The 17,866-nt window shown below is 42.6% G+C and overlaps 1 protein-coding gene across 4 annotated transcripts; it reads right to left on the reverse strand.

Moving 5' to 3' along the window:
* Positions 1–17,553, reverse strand: CLTRN (collectrin, amino acid transport regulator). 4 transcript variants are annotated; one of them, XM_088667758.1, is made up of 9 exons: positions 17,424–17,545; positions 16,853–16,888; positions 15,647–15,757; positions 12,274–12,357; positions 11,433–11,491; positions 8,471–8,556; positions 5,808–5,924; positions 3,902–4,096; positions 1–1,547 (listed from the first exon to the last, which is right to left on the reverse strand). In XM_088667758.1, the coding sequence occupies exons 3-9, from the start codon at positions 15,693–15,695 to the stop codon at positions 1,388–1,390; spliced, it is 750 nt and encodes a 249-aa protein (XP_088523884.1). In that variant the 5' UTR covers positions 15,696–15,757; positions 16,853–16,888; positions 17,424–17,545; the 3' UTR covers positions 1–1,387. The 4 variants fall into 4 exon arrangements, with proteins under 4 accessions (XP_088523884.1, XP_088523883.1, XP_088523885.1 ...); XM_088667757.1 differs by lacking the exon at positions 16,853–16,888 and having other exon boundaries at positions 17,424–17,553; XM_088667759.1 differs by lacking the exons at positions 15,647–15,757; positions 16,853–16,888; positions 17,424–17,545 and adding an exon at positions 12,743–12,975.
* Positions 17,554–17,866: the final 313 nt, after the last annotated feature.

The raw sequence follows: 17,866 nt of genomic DNA on the forward strand, positions 1-17,866 counted from the left end.
TTTCAGTAATAGTGTATTTTATTGTCTAAAAAAGTACACCACAGCATGTATGGAAAAGACATGCACCCCCTTGCTCAATGGGGTTCACAGCTGGAAAAGACAGTAAGCACAGTTTGTATAAAGGGTCAGAGACGCATGCAAGTTGTTTGAGATGTACAGGCCTGCTATTGAGCATGCTTCCTCCCTCTGAACATCAGTACATGCACTATTGTTGCTTCCTCTTGCTCCTTGCGTTTCAACCTATGAGTGCCTCTTAATCTTCTTCCCTCTGTTCAACCTCTGAGTGTTACCCCAGAGGTGGTCATAACAGTTATACCAAACTATGCACATCTATTGGCAGCAGTGATGGAGGAGGAAGCCCACACCTTTAGTTCTTAAAGCCCTGCAGAAATCTTCAAAAGCCATTCCAGAAGAGATCATGAACTTGCTTCAAAGGCACAATGACAGTGACAAGAGCAAATGTCTCTGAAAAGTGATCATCCGTAAACCCCTAAGAGCAGCAAATGTTCAGAGACAACATGTCTTTGAAAAGTGATCATCCGTAAACCCCTAAGGGCAGCAAATGTTCCTTTCTCATCCATTTCCCCCCTCCTCTGTTCTCATGGGCCTCAATGAAGTGCATGTGTTGGTTAGTATATTGGATCAAAGCAATTTACTCTTTCCCCTCAATCGGAAAGTAAAAGGCAACGGGTAACTAAACATTTAAATACTAGTAACAAGTCAAGATGCTTGAAGAGTTTGATTTTGGTGATCTGAACCTCCCTCATTAATATATAGAGATCCTTACGCAGTTATTCTTTAGCTTTCATGCTTCTCTGGACCTTGTGATGTCGCTTTTGGCTCAAAACATACAAAAATGCATTTTTAAATGCTACACAAGGGTCCTGTGAGAAATGCATATCGTGGCTCCTGGATCCCAGAAATACTCATTTTGAAATGTGTATTTTGGAAGATTTTTTTTTGCAGAAATACGTTCAAAAATATTTAAATTTTTAAAAGTGCAGGCATTTGCCCCCCCCCCCTTTTAATTGAATGCAGGGTGGAACAAACTTATGGATTAAATATGCAAAAGTTATAGGGATCAGGAACAGAGTGATCCATCTATCCCTATGAATACTGTTCCTGCAGGGAAATGGCCTTTGTCCTCAAATCTCTGATAGGTCCAAAGAACATTAAGCATTGGGAGTGATATTTGCTCTTTCCATGAACCTTTCGATGAGAACTGAATTTGGGTGTGTATGTATGAACATGCTTATATAAAAGGAATCGCCGAATGAAAACAAGGCAAAGTACACAAGTTTTTTTCTCTTCTTGTTCTCCGATAATCTTCCTTGCTAGATAAAACGAGGGCAGAGTCCCTTCTGGGCATGAGAGAAACCAAGACACTTCATAAGGGCGTGAACCGCTCGTCATCTGCTGCTGAATAGACTCCATTAATACGGCCAGCTTTTAAATCCAAGCTATCGCAGGGAATTCCATTTTCCATTGTTACGGTTGCTTCACATTTATCTTCTAAACCTTCTATTTCTTCAGGTGCCTTATTACGTCTGAAAAGAGCAGAGGAGAAAGTTATTGTCCTCCAGAAGCATGACTTGGGAAACATAATTTCAACGTACCTAAACCCATTTTAGTACAGTGGATTGGTAGCATCTGGGCAAGCCAGCCTAGAGTGTTACTGGCTGTGTAAGTAAGCCCTCTTCCCACAACCCCAAAAGATGCAAAGCCCCACCCCCCGATAAATGCAGGTCTTCAGTCTGCCCTGTGAGGGCTGCACGGGAGAAAAGCATATTTCTTGTGCCTTTTCTTTACTAATGCAAGTTGACACAGCTCTTGGCTAAAGGCAATCTTAGGAGATCTCTGAGTACTACAAGACAAACAAGAAGCTGTTGCATTCAAAGCCCACTTGTGAACTTCCAGAAGGATTAGACTGACCACTGTGAGAAACAGGATACTGGATTTGGTGGACGGGTGGTGCAATCCAGCAGCAAGACATTGTCTGTGTTTAAGATGGCCTTTGCCAACCCAATCCAACATGCTGGAAGGCACTAGCTTGGCAAATAACTGTTTTAACAACTGAGATGCTAACACATTCATCAACCTCTCATCATCAACAAAAATGAACTTCATTTACAGTTAGAAATTTCCCTACAGCTTCTGTCACAACCAATTTTTCATCTGTTTATTCTGCCTTTCACACAATTTATTTTCTAGATTACCCCACCTCCGATATAATTGCGATAAAAGCAATGACTGTCCTACCAACATTTCCCTGGTTATTTTCATCTTGACTAGAAGGAACATTTTAGCAATCTCTTCTTGGGTTATTTCCAGATTGATTTCTGACCTTGCCGACCACTGATTCACAGGGAAAGACCCTCCCCTGCCATATATGATGAAGCATCAGCTGCTTAAGGGAGATAACAAACTCAAAGGTCAGCCATAGCATTACTTCAGCTCCATAATACATGCTCAGTCAGGACTTGTATATCAGTAATACTAACTGCCATAAAAGTATATAGTTCTGCTGCAAATCCTTGGGTGGTTAGGTTTGCTAAAAATAAATGGAAGGTGCCTTCCTTGATTGCAACATGACTGCCTTCACTTAACTGCCTTCACTTTCACGTCTCCCTCAAATGGCCCAAAGCTCTTCATACTCATTGATGCCACATCCACATTCTCTGCAGTCTCTGGTGAGGCGTCTCATGCAATGTCAGGTGGCATATATGGAATAAGGTGGACCCACAAGTAAACTGGTTCCAGTTTACTTCACAGGCTTTTGTAGTAACACCTTGAACTGGGCCCGGTAACAGATTGGCAGTCAGTGCAGATCTGTGTGCAGAGATGTTGCATGTTGACAGCACTAACTGTAGACTTTGGGTCAGAGAGCAGAGACTTAAATCCAACCCTGCAGTCACCAATGCCTGAGCTACTGAGGCCAAGCTCTCCCTGTCTAGGAACAGCCATTTGCTGCTGGTAAAAGATACTTCTAGCCACGCAGACTGCTTGGGCTTCCCATGACAAAGTTGGATCCAGAAGCGCTGCCAGACTGCATACCTGCTCCTTCAGGGGAGGTGCAACCCCATTCAGAGCAGGCAATGGACCAATTGATCAGACACTGGAACCACTCGCCTACACTGCCGCCTCCTTGCCAGGATTCATGCTCGGCTTATTTTCTCTCATCCACCCCACCACTGCATCCAGGCACTGATCCAGCATGGCCTCTCTTGAATCACTGTACTCACACCTTGCTCCAAACGCCCCAGCAACTTCATATGGCTATTAAATAGGAAAATAACACCCTGTGGCACCCTATAACTTAACTGCCAGGGGCCAGGTATTGAAAGTTGCAGAGGGATCAAGAAGCAGGAGCAAGGCCACACTCTCTGTAAATGTCCCCCAGATAGAAACTGGTGGTTAAATATGACTTTTCCCTTTTTGTTATGAATTTGACCAACAAATTTGACCAGCCTCCTCCCGTATATCTTGCTCTCCAGCTCAGGTCGGTGATCCGATTCTGTGTCCCATCACCTTCAAAGGAATAGCTGGTTTGTATAAGGGAGAGCTCTTCTCCATTATGGTACCTAGGCTATGGAACCCACTGCCTCAGTAGATCTGGCTGACCCCCTGCCTCACAGTATTCAGGTGCTAAGTGCTAATAAATGAAACTGTTTTCTCCTGGCGTTTTTATGATGTGGCTAGTTCGTGAATGTATTATTGACTTTTGGGAAAAATCCATAAATTTGGAAGTTCTGTTTTTGAACATTTTTGAACTTTTAAAAATTGAAAGGTCCCTTGAAGTCTCAGTGAAGGGATGGAAAGACATTTTAAGCAACCGCTCACCCCCAAAACCTACAGTTCCTTTAAAGCCCAATGCAAAAACATAAAAACATGCAGCGTTCACCTCTTGCGTTGATGGATTCCGGATATTATAAGGTAAGCAATTCCAACCGTAATGATGCAAAGGACAACACCAAACACAATCAGCCACGTCGGCACAGAGCCTTCAACTGGTGGTGCTAAAGTGGACGAGATTTCCAGAAACTGCAGCGCATCATCATTCAGTAAAAAGGCACTGTTGATTCGGTTTTTGTTCCTCCTTAAAGAGAGATATGAAGTAGGACGTCTTGTTCATTTCCCCCTTTCATTAATTGTTTTGTTTTCACATTATAAATGTTGGCGATTGCACAAATAGTGATGCATTTTATCACAACTGTTATACCCGTAAATGTTTTGGGCAAGATCCAACATCATACCACTGGATGGAATGGGATTTCCCCTTCCTCTCCTCTTCACTTCAGCCCTCCAGTCTGCTTTGGGCTGCTGTGGTGCCGTATAAAAAGAGCAGTGCTTGAATTACAAGGACTTTGTCCTTCTTACCAGACCACATGTTGAGTTCTTACTGGTTTTACAATGTTCTGGGAGACCATGGCTTGGTTAAAATTGGGGTGTGGGGCTTGTGGATTTCATTAAAACCCTATTCTCTCCCTCTCCCCCTGAATTCAGCACTGGGCAGCATTTTTATTAGTTCTTAACTGTCCTTTAAAAGGGACGCGGGTGGCACTGTGGGTTAAACCACAGAGCCTAGGGCTTGCTGATCAGAAGGTCAGCGGTTCGAATCCCCACGACGGGGTGAGCTCTCGTTGCTCGGTTCCAGCTCCTAGCAGTTCGAAAGCATGTCAAAGTGCAAGTAGATAAATAAGTACAGTGGGAAGGTAAACGGTGGCGGCTTTGTCATGCTGGCCACATGACCTGGAAGCGGTACGCCGGCTCCCTTGGCCACTAATGCAAGATGAGCGCCGCAACCCCAGAGTCGGTCACGACTGGACCTAATGGTCAGGGGTCCCATTACCTTTTAACTGTCCTTTAGCAATAGGGGCTGATGGCACCAGAACAAACATTTCAAGAACATCTCCTATCATGATGGCCAACGTTTTTAAGTCCAAGGTGCTAGAACTGCATGTCGTGGATGAAGAAAGAGACTTACGGTAAATCTGCTTATGCAGAGTGTAAATGCTTCAAAGAGCAGCCAAAACTAAGTGCATTCCACTATTCTTACCATGGTCCAACAAATCAGTAATCTCCTCCCCACCCGAGACACACACAATTGCAGTGAAGTTGGTTTTGAGTTTCTCTGTAGAAAACAGTTTAATCTGCTCATAAGCTTAAAAGTTAATCTTTCTCAAAGAATGCAGCCTCATTCATTGCCACATTCGCATTTATTCAAACCAGAGGCATTACACGTCTAAAAGATAACATGATTAAAAAAAAACACAGCCTAATTTCAACAGCAAGTTAAAAACACCCATAACAACTATTCTCCACTGAAACCTTCCTGGAATCCCCATTTACAGGCACTATCATTAACGAATTCCTAACATACAATGGAGGTCCCAAAATGGGCTACTCTTCTCCCCTCAAATAAGCTCCACCCTTCCCAGTTTAAATGTGATTTTTTTAAAATGAGAAAGTGAGGGGAAAGTACATTTCCACTGTGCTTTATAAAAGCAGAAAGAAAATGAAAGGGATGTGATTAAAAGCATTGATAACAGGAAATTTATGTGGAAAAAATGAGTCTTGGGCATGGAGTCAGGGAACACAGGTTTAAAACCCTGTTCTAGTATGAAGCCCACTGTGTAGATTTGAACACGCCACTCTCTTGGAATCTAGCCTACTATATTGAATTACTGGAGAGCTATAAATGCAACTCTAAGCAATTCTGACCAGCAATGCAATGCAAATGCTTACTAACAGACAATACGTTTGGTTATAGCAACATTGTAAGAAGATATGAATGGCTGATGGAGTACCTTATGGCAGCTTCCACATCACTCCTAGGAATAGTTGTTGCATTTGTGGATGAATCTGTGACCACAAACCAAAATGATACCCGATCTGTTATGTTGCAGAGCAGTACGTTGGAAATTCTGTGAATGGTTTAGGACAAAGAAGAAGAAGAAGAAAGGGATTTTCAACAAACAGGGAATAATGACAACCAAGTCCTAAGTAGTCAAAAGACAGGGGGCAGGTTCAAGATTATCTGGAAATCAAGCCCCTTCATTAAGGAGGTGCTCTTCTTTATTATTACATCCCCATTTCAAGATGTGGTATGGAAAACAGGATATGGAGCGCTGAGAGAAGACCAGCCACACAGTGGAGTCTGGAAGGCAATGATTGACCACTGAGCCAAATCTTTTAGGTTGCTCTTTCATCGTTCTTCCTTACAGCTTAGGCCTGTTTATCGAGCCTTCAGCCCAATTTGCTTGTGGGGTATTTATACATCTTCCCATTAATCATGTGTTCACCCCACACTTTCCAGAGCATTTCCCCATTACTTTCCTAACTGAAAAAAGCCCATTACAAAAATGCTTGTGTTAGAGTGTCAAAGCACTGCAAACCTGCATTTCTGATATGCACTTCATTGCCTCACAGAAATTAGTCCAAGTCTGTGAGGAAATGGAATAGGCAGCTAGTGGCCTGAAGGCTCAATATCTGAGGGCTTCCTACCTGTCTCTCATGATAGCCCATACTTCTTTTCCCCTCTAGCAACAAAAGCACTTTCGTTGCTTTTACCCATCCATGTGGTCAAAGCAGGAAAATGGAAGCCAGCAGCTGAGGTTCTGCCACCATCTCTGCTGCTCACACTGGAAAGGAGGGGCTTTAAAAAGTCCAACCCACTTCTTGGCTAGGGCAGGAGATGACCAGTGTGTAGAGCCAATGTTGGTGGCCCTTCTGACCTTGTTCCATCCGCAATATGGCTCTTTAAAAAAAAAGTATCCTGAGGTAAAAAAACGGCACAGGATTTTACCTCTGTTCAATGGTGACATCTTCTGGCTGCTTAACAGCACTGTAACACTATTTCTGTTACATATTTTTGATGTTTTATGTTATATATTACATGTTAAGTTACAGATTTTATAACATATTGTGGTAATTTGGTTGCATCTGCTGCTAGTTTTATTAATGGAATTAGTGTGGAGTCATCCATCATGATACATACAAAAATGAAGGCATATTTACCACCACCACCACTACTTATTGGTAAACTATAAAATACAGCATTAAAACAACTTAAAACAAATTAAAATCACAACTGGAGGAGGTCTCTCTCTCTCTCTCTCTCTCTCTCTCTCTCTCTCTCTCTCTCTCTCTCACACACACACACACACACACACACACACACACACACAGTGTAGGGGAGAAAGACCTTTCTTGGTGGTGGCAGTGGTGGGAGTCTGACAAAGAGAAGAAACAGGACCAGCCTGACAATGAGGCAGGGTGAAGCAGATGCCTCAGGCAGCAGATGCTGAGGTGCAGGGAGGGGACAGAACTGTGAATGCCATGTGACCTGCCCTGCTAGCCTTATACCCTCAAGTGCAGCGGAAGATACTGTCCTTTCACCAGTATTGGAGTAAGATTCAACTACCAGTCAAATTGGCTTCTTGGGAGAAGGTGCTATCCTGTCCTTCGCCTCAGGCAGCAAAATGTCTTGAGCCACCCAACATTGGTGGGTGCCGACTCCAATCTCTATGGAGGAAGAGAACGAAGGCTTCCTTCTCATGTGAGCAGGGGGACACAAACCTGCAGTGAGAGGGGGCAACAGGGCAGACTTTTGTCCCCTATGGAAAGTTCTGTAGTTCAGGCACTGGTCTGGGCTCAACCCAGTTGCACTCAAGGATTTAACATAACTCATCTGAATGAAAGTAAGTATTCTTACTTATTGGCTGTTCTAAAGTATAACTTCCCTGACACACTAAGCATCTATTCAGCATTTTAAACAAGTCACAGATTACAGAAACCGAAATAACAAGCCCCTCACAAAGGCTACAGTGAGTAGGTTTTAACATAGAATGATCAATGCCTCATGTATTGTCCTTTAGGAATTGCACAAATAATTTGACAGGTCTGTTAAGTAAGACACAAAGGATGGTTAAATCACCGCTGGGGGGGGGAGCTATTTGTCAAAAATGTTATTATTTCTTAATATGGATGTGCAAAATTTGCATTGACATTGGGACTGTTTCTGCTTGGTCCAGCAAAAAGCAAATATGCTTATAAACAAATGTAAACCTGCTCAGAATATCTGATGCAGGAGAGCCTCCATCAAGCTAGATAGTGATGACAAAGAGATAATACAAAAGGAGCTGCTGCTATTCTTCTTCCAGTTTCCAGGAAACAAGCTTTCCCCTTCTGGGCTGGGATCCAACAGTTACTTTAGGCATGTTCAATTGAATGTTTAGTTGACTGGACCACTTGGGATTGCTGGCTCCTTTTTTGGAACAGCAGGGCCTTGGGCTTTATCCCAAATTACTTTAGCAAGTCCTCTGTGTTTCAAGTCTTTTGCTGTGCATCATTCTGGAGTGTGGGTGCTCTGAATTACACCTGGCTGGGCCTGGTGGGAGTTTTAATCCAAAGCATCTCGAGGGCGCCAGATTGGGGAAGGCTGACTGACAGGAAAATTAGGCATACTCACTGGGTGGTTTCTTGGCTGAAATATCTTCTCATGGCAAAAGCCACCATTGCTTTAAATAGGTATTCTTCATTAGCATCCCAAGTATACTGTAAAAACACGCACATACACTGTTATGGATAGTGAGGCAGAGGGAGAAGATTTTATTGCTTTTCAGCTAACGTGCTCATGAGAAACTCAGGCTAGGTAACTACAATGAGCTGTGTATTTATTAGTTAAATTAGTTAAATGTATTTGTTAAATTAGTTAAGTTTGTATCCGGCCTTTCTATCAAAAGGTGCTCTCATTACAAAGATAAAATCTGGAAACTTTAGCCAGCAGTTGCCTGTCACTTGTACATGAGAACTGTTTAAAGAGCTGGTGGTTATGTTCCAGGCACAATTCCAAGTGCCCTTTTGGCCTACAAAGTCCTTAGCAAAGAAGAATAAGCAGCCAGGCTTGGTTTGAAGACATGCAGCAGAGGTAGAACATGTAGTTTGATCCTGAATCCCGTGATCACAGCTACATATTCTATTCTATTCTTCTAGAATGGAAACTGGGCCAGGGAGAGGGAGCAGACAACAACTGTTAGGGGTCTGGATTTGGCCAGGATATCACCAGTTGCCAATCTCTACTATGAAAAGAACAACAAAGAGCAAAACAGTGAATGCAAAAATGATTTATGTTTGAACATGTTACCTAGAAATCATCAAAGCATCCACATTTAATTGTGCAATAATTCAGATCAGTTCATTTGTAATTAAATGCAGTTTGAACTTAATGTATCTTTATAGCCAATGTAATTTTTTTATCTGTTCCTTGTCTCTTTAGTTAGGAAGAATGATTTGTAATTTCCTAGAATTTCAAAATATTCCTTTTGTGTTCCAGTAAAGTAGATACAGTAGACGAATGTACCCGTAGCTATGAATGCTGATTCACTAGACATACAAAAGGTTTGCACATCTGGTGAATTGGTATTTTAATGAATTTCTCATCCTTAAATACAATATAATACAAATAAAATATTTCACAATTATTATGTCACAGTTCCATGAATTTAAATCTGGGAGGGGGGCACCAAATTTCGACCTCACTCCCTGCCCCCACATGATAAGGCAGCAATCTTGCAACCCACTTGGTATGAAAATTTGGACCACCCTGTCTTAGTGGCTTTCAATACCATCAACCATGGTATTCTTCTAGAGCAGCTGTCCAAGTTAGGGATGGGTGGCACCGCTTTGCAGTAGTTCTGCTCCAATTTGGATGGTCATTTCCAAAGGGTGATGCTTGGAGAGTGTTCTTAAGCCCCATGGAGCCTTCAGTGTGGAGTTCCTTAGGGCTCAATTTTACCCCTCAGGCTGTTTAAAATCTACATGAAACTGCTGAGTGGGGCCATCAGAGTTTGTGGGTATGCTGATGGCACACAGCTCTGCTTCTCCTTTACATCTGCAGGTGAGGCAGCGGATGTGGTGGACCGTTGCCTTGCCTCGGCAATGGACTGGATGACAGCCAACAAACTCAGTCTAATAAGACTGAGGCACTGTTAGTGGGTGGTTCCCTAGACTGGATGGATGGGAAGTTGCCTGCTATTGCTGGGGTTACACTCCCTTTGAAGGAGCAGGTCCATCGCTTGGGGGTATTCCTGGGTCCTTTGCTGTGGCTCGAGGCTCAGGTGGCCTCGGTGGCACGGAGTGCCTTCCATCAGCTTTGGCATATGGCCCATGCCTAACTTTGGCTGTCTATGCTCTGGTAACCTCTAGGCTGGATTGCTGCCATGCATTATACTTCAGCTGGAGCAGAATTCAGCACTCATCCTGGCTGCCAATTAGTTTCTGGGCCCAATTCAAAGTGCTGGTTTGACCTATAAAGCCTTAAATGGCTAAGGACCGCAATACCTCAAGGAGAGCCTCTCCTCATATAAACTAACATTCTACAACCTTACATGTGTTTGTGGGAGGGGGAGTTATTGTTTTGTCCTTGTTCCAACTGTTTATTTGTGCTTTTATTCTGAGATCCAGCACTAAAGGCCTTCTGGGGGTTCCCTCACTGCAAGAACTGAAGCTACAAGGCCTCCTTGGTAGTGGCACCCACCCTCCCATCAGATGTCAAGGAAATAAACAACTATCTGACTTTTAGAAGACATCTGAAGGCAGCCCTGTTTAGGGAAGTTTTTAATGTTTGATGTTGCTTTATTATTGTTGTTGTTGTTGTTATTGGTGTTCTGTTGGGAGCCACCCAGAGTGGCTGTGGAAACCCAGCCAGATGGGCGGGGTATAAATAATAAAGTTATTCTTTATATGTATTTTTATCTTGTGAACCTCTCTGAGATCTTTGGATCAATGTTGTTAATAAAAATAACTGGTGTAGCTGACAGAGCTGCCTTGGTAGATCCAGGAGCAGCGCACTGGGGCTTGTAGAGGGGCAGGTTTGTCTTATCAGGTTTGTCTTATCAGGGTAGAGGACAGCTGGTTATCCTTTCAAGTGGCACCATATGGTATACATGCAACTGAACAAAAGCCATTGTTTCCTTCTCTAGAAGAGATGTCTGAAGCAGCCAGAGGCTGACACAAAATACACTTACTCCAACAGAGAGAGTTACACGATCACAGTATTTGATAACATTCATTTAATCCTTCAATCGTCTCGATCTATGCAGCTGACAACCAAAATAATGATTCCAGAAGGGTTTGACAGCCTTATAAACTGTGTGTTTCATACTAAGCGTAAGTACTTGAAATAGTTTAGAAAAGAATGACAGTCTGGAAGTCTGCTGTGGAAAGAGAGGGTGTGTGTGTTTAAAATGGATGAAAAGCATTGTATCTCCTCAAGCAGCGTTGCTCAGAATCTCAAAGAACGAAAATTTACTGGATGGGTAATTTAATAACATTCATAGGCAAGCTTATATCTTTTTTATGACAAAGTTAAGACTAATTGGCCTCTTGTAAAAACTTTCACCAGAAAAAGTGGATGTAAATATTTCACTTACTGCATTATCTCCTAGAGCTCTTTTGATACTAATCCGCACTTTGAAAGCATTCTCTGCATCTGTTACAAAGGAAAGGGATAAAAGTAAAATGTATATTCATGCATGTATAAATCAATCAATGGAGCTTTGTTATTCATTTGTGTTCTTGTGCATCAGAGCATTATTATAATTATTATTATTGCTCATATTCTTATTTTATCTCCTCCTTATATTTTTATGTTGTAGTTCTATAGGTTGGTTTTAATTTGTATTATTATCCCTGTTACGTTGAGCAAAAATACCCCACCCTTGTATCACAACGCGGTGAAGTGCAGGTCAGAGATATTTCAAATAAATATGTTCTGAACATATTTCAGGAAATAAGAGACCCCCAAATACAATTACTTGGAACGTTCTACTGGTGTCGGGGAGGGGGGAGGGGAGGGAATTTCCAGATAACTTTGCTTAGGATTCAGACATAAAAGAAGAAAATCTGCACATTTGAATGCCACCCACCCACCAACACATTGTGGAGAAATCATGGACCACTTACACAGATTTGTCATTATTTTTCAAAGACCTGCCAACCAGTGTTGAACAATTGGTGACAAAGAGGATATTATTGGAAAGCTTCTGTGAGTTGCCCCATCAGGATTCTCAAAGTTATTTTAACCCTAATAAACACATTCCCGATTGCAAGACAACCCAGTATCATTTTGTATTCAGAAATGGTTCTTCGGAAATTAGTCCCACTTCTAAGGCTAACTTCAAAGTATACATAGAACTACAGTCCTAGGTTTTCAATGTGCCAGTTCGTCAAAGCAACAGCGACTGAAGGCTAAGACATAAAATGGAATCTTACCTGGTTTGCAAAGCTCAGGATATGCAACAGCAACCCAGGCAGATGCAAGCAGCAATCCCCCTAACATCCTTCCAGACTTGGAAACTTCAGGGAAAAACAAAAAAGACTGTAATGCAGCCTTAAACTTCCAATGACCCAGGATTAAAGCATCAGCAGAACTAGGAAATGATGAAGTAGAAAGTTTAATAATTAACCCCCTTTATCTTAGCAAAAACAGTTGGGGAAGCATCCGTTTTCATCCTTTTATCTTTTTAGGTGCACCTGAATAAAGCAGGTAAGAAGTACGTAGTTAATTTTCTTTCTCAAAACATTTCATACAATAAATATCCAACAGCTGAAACACTTTGTCCTCTTAGTCATAAACACCACACACACACACCACCTTATTTAAATGCTGGGTTTTTAAAACTGTTTTAGTGAATTTTATACTATACTGACACACACGGTCATAAATTGTGAAGGAAGTTACCTGCCAAAAGAATATGTCACGTAGACAAATAGCCTTGGATGGAAGTAAACAAAACAACCGGAAAGCAACACTAGAGAATTGTACTCTTCGACCTCTCATCTTGTCCCCAGCTAAATGGCCATACAAAACTTTCGCCCTGATTTTATGTTTGTTAGTTGTAAATATTTTTCAAAGGGTTTTGGATTGTTGTTGGCATTCTTCAGCATTCCACTGCAGTGACATAACAGGACCTCCTGGAGACCACGGGATATGAGAGAGAGAAAAAACAATCCGTTTTGCATTGTAAAACTTGACAATTCAGCAGTCTGTGGGAGCACAGGTGGTGAGCCTGTGACCTCAAGATGCTGTGATTTGAAATTCTTACCATCCCTGGTCACTAGTCACGCTGTCTGGGAGGGATTAATAGAAGCTGGAGTCCATCAACTTTTAGAGGCCAACACGTTCTTTTTGCCTGCTGGATGTCATCTGCTGCTTCAGAAGAAGCAGAAAGTATGTCTGCTTTAGAATATTGATGATCTCAGTCCCAAGCTGTGCATTACAGTAAAGGCTACCTGAACAGTCATTTTTATGTGAGGACATATCAAGGGAAAAGATGCTGTCTGCCAGCTCCATTTGAACCTGTGGCTACTGTACTCAGCCAGATACACACAATCACCAACAAGACACACACAACCAGCTGGCTGGAGGGCATAAGAATTAATGACTTTCAAAGGCATGACTTTCAAATACACCATGTGACCGCAATATCTCAAGGACCACCTCTCCCCACGGAAACATACTCAGACCCCGTGATCATCATCTGAGGCCCTTTGTGTACCTCCTCCGTGAGAGGTCCGGAGGGTGTCAAGATGAGAACAGGCCTTTTCTGCAGTGGCTCCCCATTTGTGGAATGCTCTCCCCAGGGACACTCGCATGGTGCCTTCATTGCCTATCTTTAGGTGTCAGGCAAAAACATTATTCTTCTCTCAGGCATTTGGCAAATTAAACAATCTATGGCCATGTAAACTGTGTGTGTGGAGGGTGTTATTGCTTTGTTTGTTCTTATGTTATTTATGTTGGTATTTTTATAAACTGTAAACTGCTATGTGATCCTTGGAGGATGAATGGTATACAAATTAAATAAACAAATAATACAAACAATAATTTATGTATTAATTCTGGAAAGTGCTTGAAACTCATGTGTGTACTAGTTCTTTGGCTCTGTCTAGCTGGCTTTATGTGTAGTTGTATGGGAAAAACACCAAGTTCCAAGTAAATCACTGGGACTTCTCTGTAATGCAAAATTGTGTGTGCCTAGCATCATCTTGGGTAGCAATCACAGACTAATTAACATATACTTGGAATTCTACTCTGTGAAAGCTTGGAGCATTTATTGTTTATGCCAACGCTTGTAGCATATATACCAAAATAACTTCAGCTGAGGCTCAATTTTACCTGCTTTTGTTTTGCATGGTGAAACTATCTCTGGAACAATATTGCTGGGATTTTTTTACACCATTCTTGTCACTCTCCCTTTCCTCCTTCGTGTACTGTTGGCATCCATCTGTCTTGAGAGTCAAACTGCTGTGTTTGCAGCACTGAAGTGACCGCCCCTGGGCACATGCCAGGACAGTGTGTATGGAGGTACTGGGCTGCCCAGACAACAAGACCCGCCTCTCAACTTTTGGCACCAATTTGGCTGCAGGAGTTGCTGGAAGGAGGTGCATTCCAACCGTCTTAGGGATCCTTTCTGGATTTGTGTAGGGTTTACTCTTTAGCTTTTTCTTTTTCCGAAGATATCCCACAAGGCAGTAGAGGTTTAGGATCAGAGTCTTCCTTTTCCTAGATGGGCTATCTTCCCACATTGTTGAGCCTCATCTGCCCCTCACTTCCTTCTATAATGCAGAAACCACCTTCTTGACCATTGGAGCCACTATTGGTCACATCCGCTCAATCTGCTAGAACCTGTCTTCCTATTCAGGGGAAGACCCTTCCTCACTGAGGGTTTGAGACCCACCAGCTACCCTCACCTGGTTTAGGCAGCCAGTCAAAGCCGTTCCTGGGGTGTGGCTGCTGTCAGCTTCTACCGTAGGAGCTACAGGTGAGAGCTGAGTGTAGGGTGGCAACCCAGTCAGATGGGTGGGATATATCATCATCATCATCATCATGGAATAGGATGTCCCTATTTTTCACTGGAGAAATGTTGGAGGGTATGCAAATGTACATTCCACAGTGCAGTATAATGAAGCAGTAGTTTAATGTTTTGGTTTTGGAGCTGAAGCCTCACGTACATGCTCATCACTCAGTGACTCCAACCTCAAGGAATGAATTCATGTGTGAAATAGCCTCTGCAGATCAAATACTGCAGACAACTCACACCACTGTACTCTTCAGTGGTGGCCACATTCACTTGTAAGTCATCCAGTAACCAACAGGGAGAGGTGTACTTGGCCCCAGATCATGATTCAGCACAGGAGGTGAATAGATTTACTCACCACTTCCTTGTGTGCAGAATAATCAGCTGGATGTGTGAAGGAGCATTCGAATGAGTTCCTCCTAACCATTTGCCCTAGGTCACCAGACACTAGTTATGTGAAATTAGGGGCTTCTGGAGACGACACCAGACAAAATGGCAATTTAACAATGTTCTTAAAACACACACACACACACCTTGATCAGTTTCACAGTATTAAGAAGGGTGGAGTGCTGGTAAAAACAATGTCAATAGTTTCCCGAGATTTGTAGTTGTTGACTTCTCCCCCCTTCTCCCATCACCAAAGTAAACATGTTGTGGCTAGCAGCTAATCTCAGGATTAGCTGAACTTTGGGTTTCCGGGCTTCACAGTTTATAACTGAAGAAAAGCTTTATTCCGGAACTCCACTCTAAAAAAGTTGAGTTGTTTTTTAATCCATCTTTATACCTACCAGCTTCCATGATAAATTGTATAGGTGGTACAATTTCCTTTTCACTCATTCCTTACAGCTTCTTAACCAGGTAGTAAATGTTGTTGAATGCATCTGAGTCACAGCTGCTTTCTAATAAATATAGAGATTTGCTAGGAGATTAAACATTCTGTCTAATATTCTTATGCTTTAAAAACCAAAACAGCAACAAGTGTTGTGGTTACTCATGCGGCCTGCCTCAAATGTCAGTGCAGGACAGGCTACTGCAAAGTAAATGAACACAGTTTATTTACACCTAGCAGGGGCTCATCCACACTGTGTTTGCAGCTGTTTGCGTAGTTCACATGACATTACCCTCAAACAACAATCTTGATGCTTTCCCCAAGCAAATTCAGGTGTACCAGATATGGGGATTATCTGATATAGGGATAATCTGACTGGGGAAAATGCAGTCACAGAAAATTTGTTTCAGTAGTTGGATCGGTGGGTGGATGAGTCATCATACATTCTGTTTCCATGCCTCCTACTTCCTCAATGTTTTCATTTCTTTCCTGGCTGTGCTTATAATTGTTTCCTGTGGCCCCTGAACTACATTTCCCCCCCTCTGATCCCTCAGATTTGTACAAGGAAGAAAACTGCACTAGAAAACCACATTAAGAATTCCTGCACCAGATACTGCATTATACAGCACAGCACAGCAAGTTAATCTGAAAAGTGTGCACTGAGAAAACACAATTGCTTTCATTTCCAGCAGTGCTGCTAACTATTCCTAGCACCCTTGAACTGAGCATTTCCCTCCTATTGATACCTCAGATGCGCACAAAACCAGAAACCTACACAACCAAACTAATAGTGCACTTTTCTGGTTTTGTGCAAATCTGAGGGGCCACAGACCCAACGTCCTGGCAGAAGCATCTCTGATGCATACTGGGGGTGGTGGTGGTGGTGGTAAGACAGCAGGAAGGCTGGGGCAGTTCAGGCACACCAGCAGGAGTAAATTTGCTGCTGGGACACCCAAACTGAGCTGAGACAGCTGCTGCACCACTTATGCCAGAGATGGGGAACCTGTGGTCCGTCAAATATTTACACTTCAGTCTCCATCAGTCCCAGTGAGCCTGGGCAATGGTTGGAGATGACAGCAGCTGGAACCCAGCAACATTTGGGGGGCCACGGGTTCTCCCTTGCTGGATTATGCCAAATTGGTTAGTTTTTTCCTCTTTAAATTACCTCATGCCTCTTTATTCTCTTCATCTTTGTTTAGGTCTAAGGGACCAAAAAGGAGAAATAAGGACAATGTGGCAAAAACTCATCTTTCTCTAGTTCCCTTTAAATGCCCAGGACAGTCAAAATTTTACTAGACGTTCATAGAAGTTAATTAATAGCTATGCACAGACCCCCAACTGTGTCAAATTCTGGGGGAGTTAATCACTACTGTTTTGCACTAAAAATTAACTTCCCTTGGCCAAGTATGTAAATATATTACAGTCCTGGAAGATTTTGGAAGACTTGTCTGGTAATTGCTTGACCCTTCCTACTAGTAAACTGAAAAGACAAGACAGTTGCAGCCAATTTCAAATGTGAAAAGAGATATATGATCCTTAATTGTGAATCTATCTTCTCTCCCATGCTATGAAACTGCTAGGCGCAGACATCCAGGGTAATGAGGGGAAGCACTGCCACTTTTCTTGCCATCTTAATCAGGAGAGGCAGTAGATGTACTGTGGGCAGTGACAGACTGAACAAGGGCCAATAAACTATGACTGAACCTTGATAAGATGAAGGTACTAGGGACACATACCTCTCATGTCCAGGAAACGGGAAGACATTGTGTAGCACCCCCGCTGAAGGAGCAGCTACTTAGCATGGGGTTTCTCCTTGGTTCACTGTTGTTGGTGGAGGTTCAGGTGATTGTGGTAGCAAAGAGCATCTCTTCCCAGCTATGACCCTTCAAAGAACAAGACAACCTGCTACCGTATCAGTTACCTGGGTTCTGATGATCTCATTTGGATTATTATAGTCTGCCTATGTGGGGCTGCACTCGGAAACAAACTGGAAGCTACAACTAGTGCAGAATGTGTCTGCCAAGTTATTAAATAGGGCAGTGATATGTGATCTGGCATCTCTGACCTTAAAAGTTCTGCATTGGCTGCCTCTGTACTACTGGGTTTCAAGGTGTTGGCAACTGTTTGTAGAGCCCTAAAAGACTCAAGGTCCAAATATCTGCAGGATTGCCTCCTCTTT

This window comes from Zootoca vivipara, chromosome 4 (genome assembly GCF_965207765.1).
Source record: "Zootoca vivipara chromosome 4, rZooViv2.hap1.1, whole genome shotgun sequence".
NCBI lineage: Eukaryota > Metazoa > Chordata > Lepidosauria > Squamata > Lacertidae > Zootoca > Zootoca vivipara.

Bases quoted from the DNA above. Each gene is read 5' to 3' on its own strand.
- CLTRN (XM_088667757.1), bottom strand. From the start codon at position 15,695: ATGAGTGAAAAGGAAATTGTACCACCTATACAATTTATCATGGAAGCT. The intron at 11,492-12,273 runs GTAAGATTCCAT...CCTTTGTAACAG, and splicing joins TCCTGAGCTTTGCAAACCAG to ATGCAGAGAATGCTTTCAAA. The intron at 4,097-5,807 runs GTACTCCATCAG...TCTCTCTTTAAG, and splicing joins GATGTGGAAGCTGCCATAAG to GAGGAACAAAAACCGAATCA.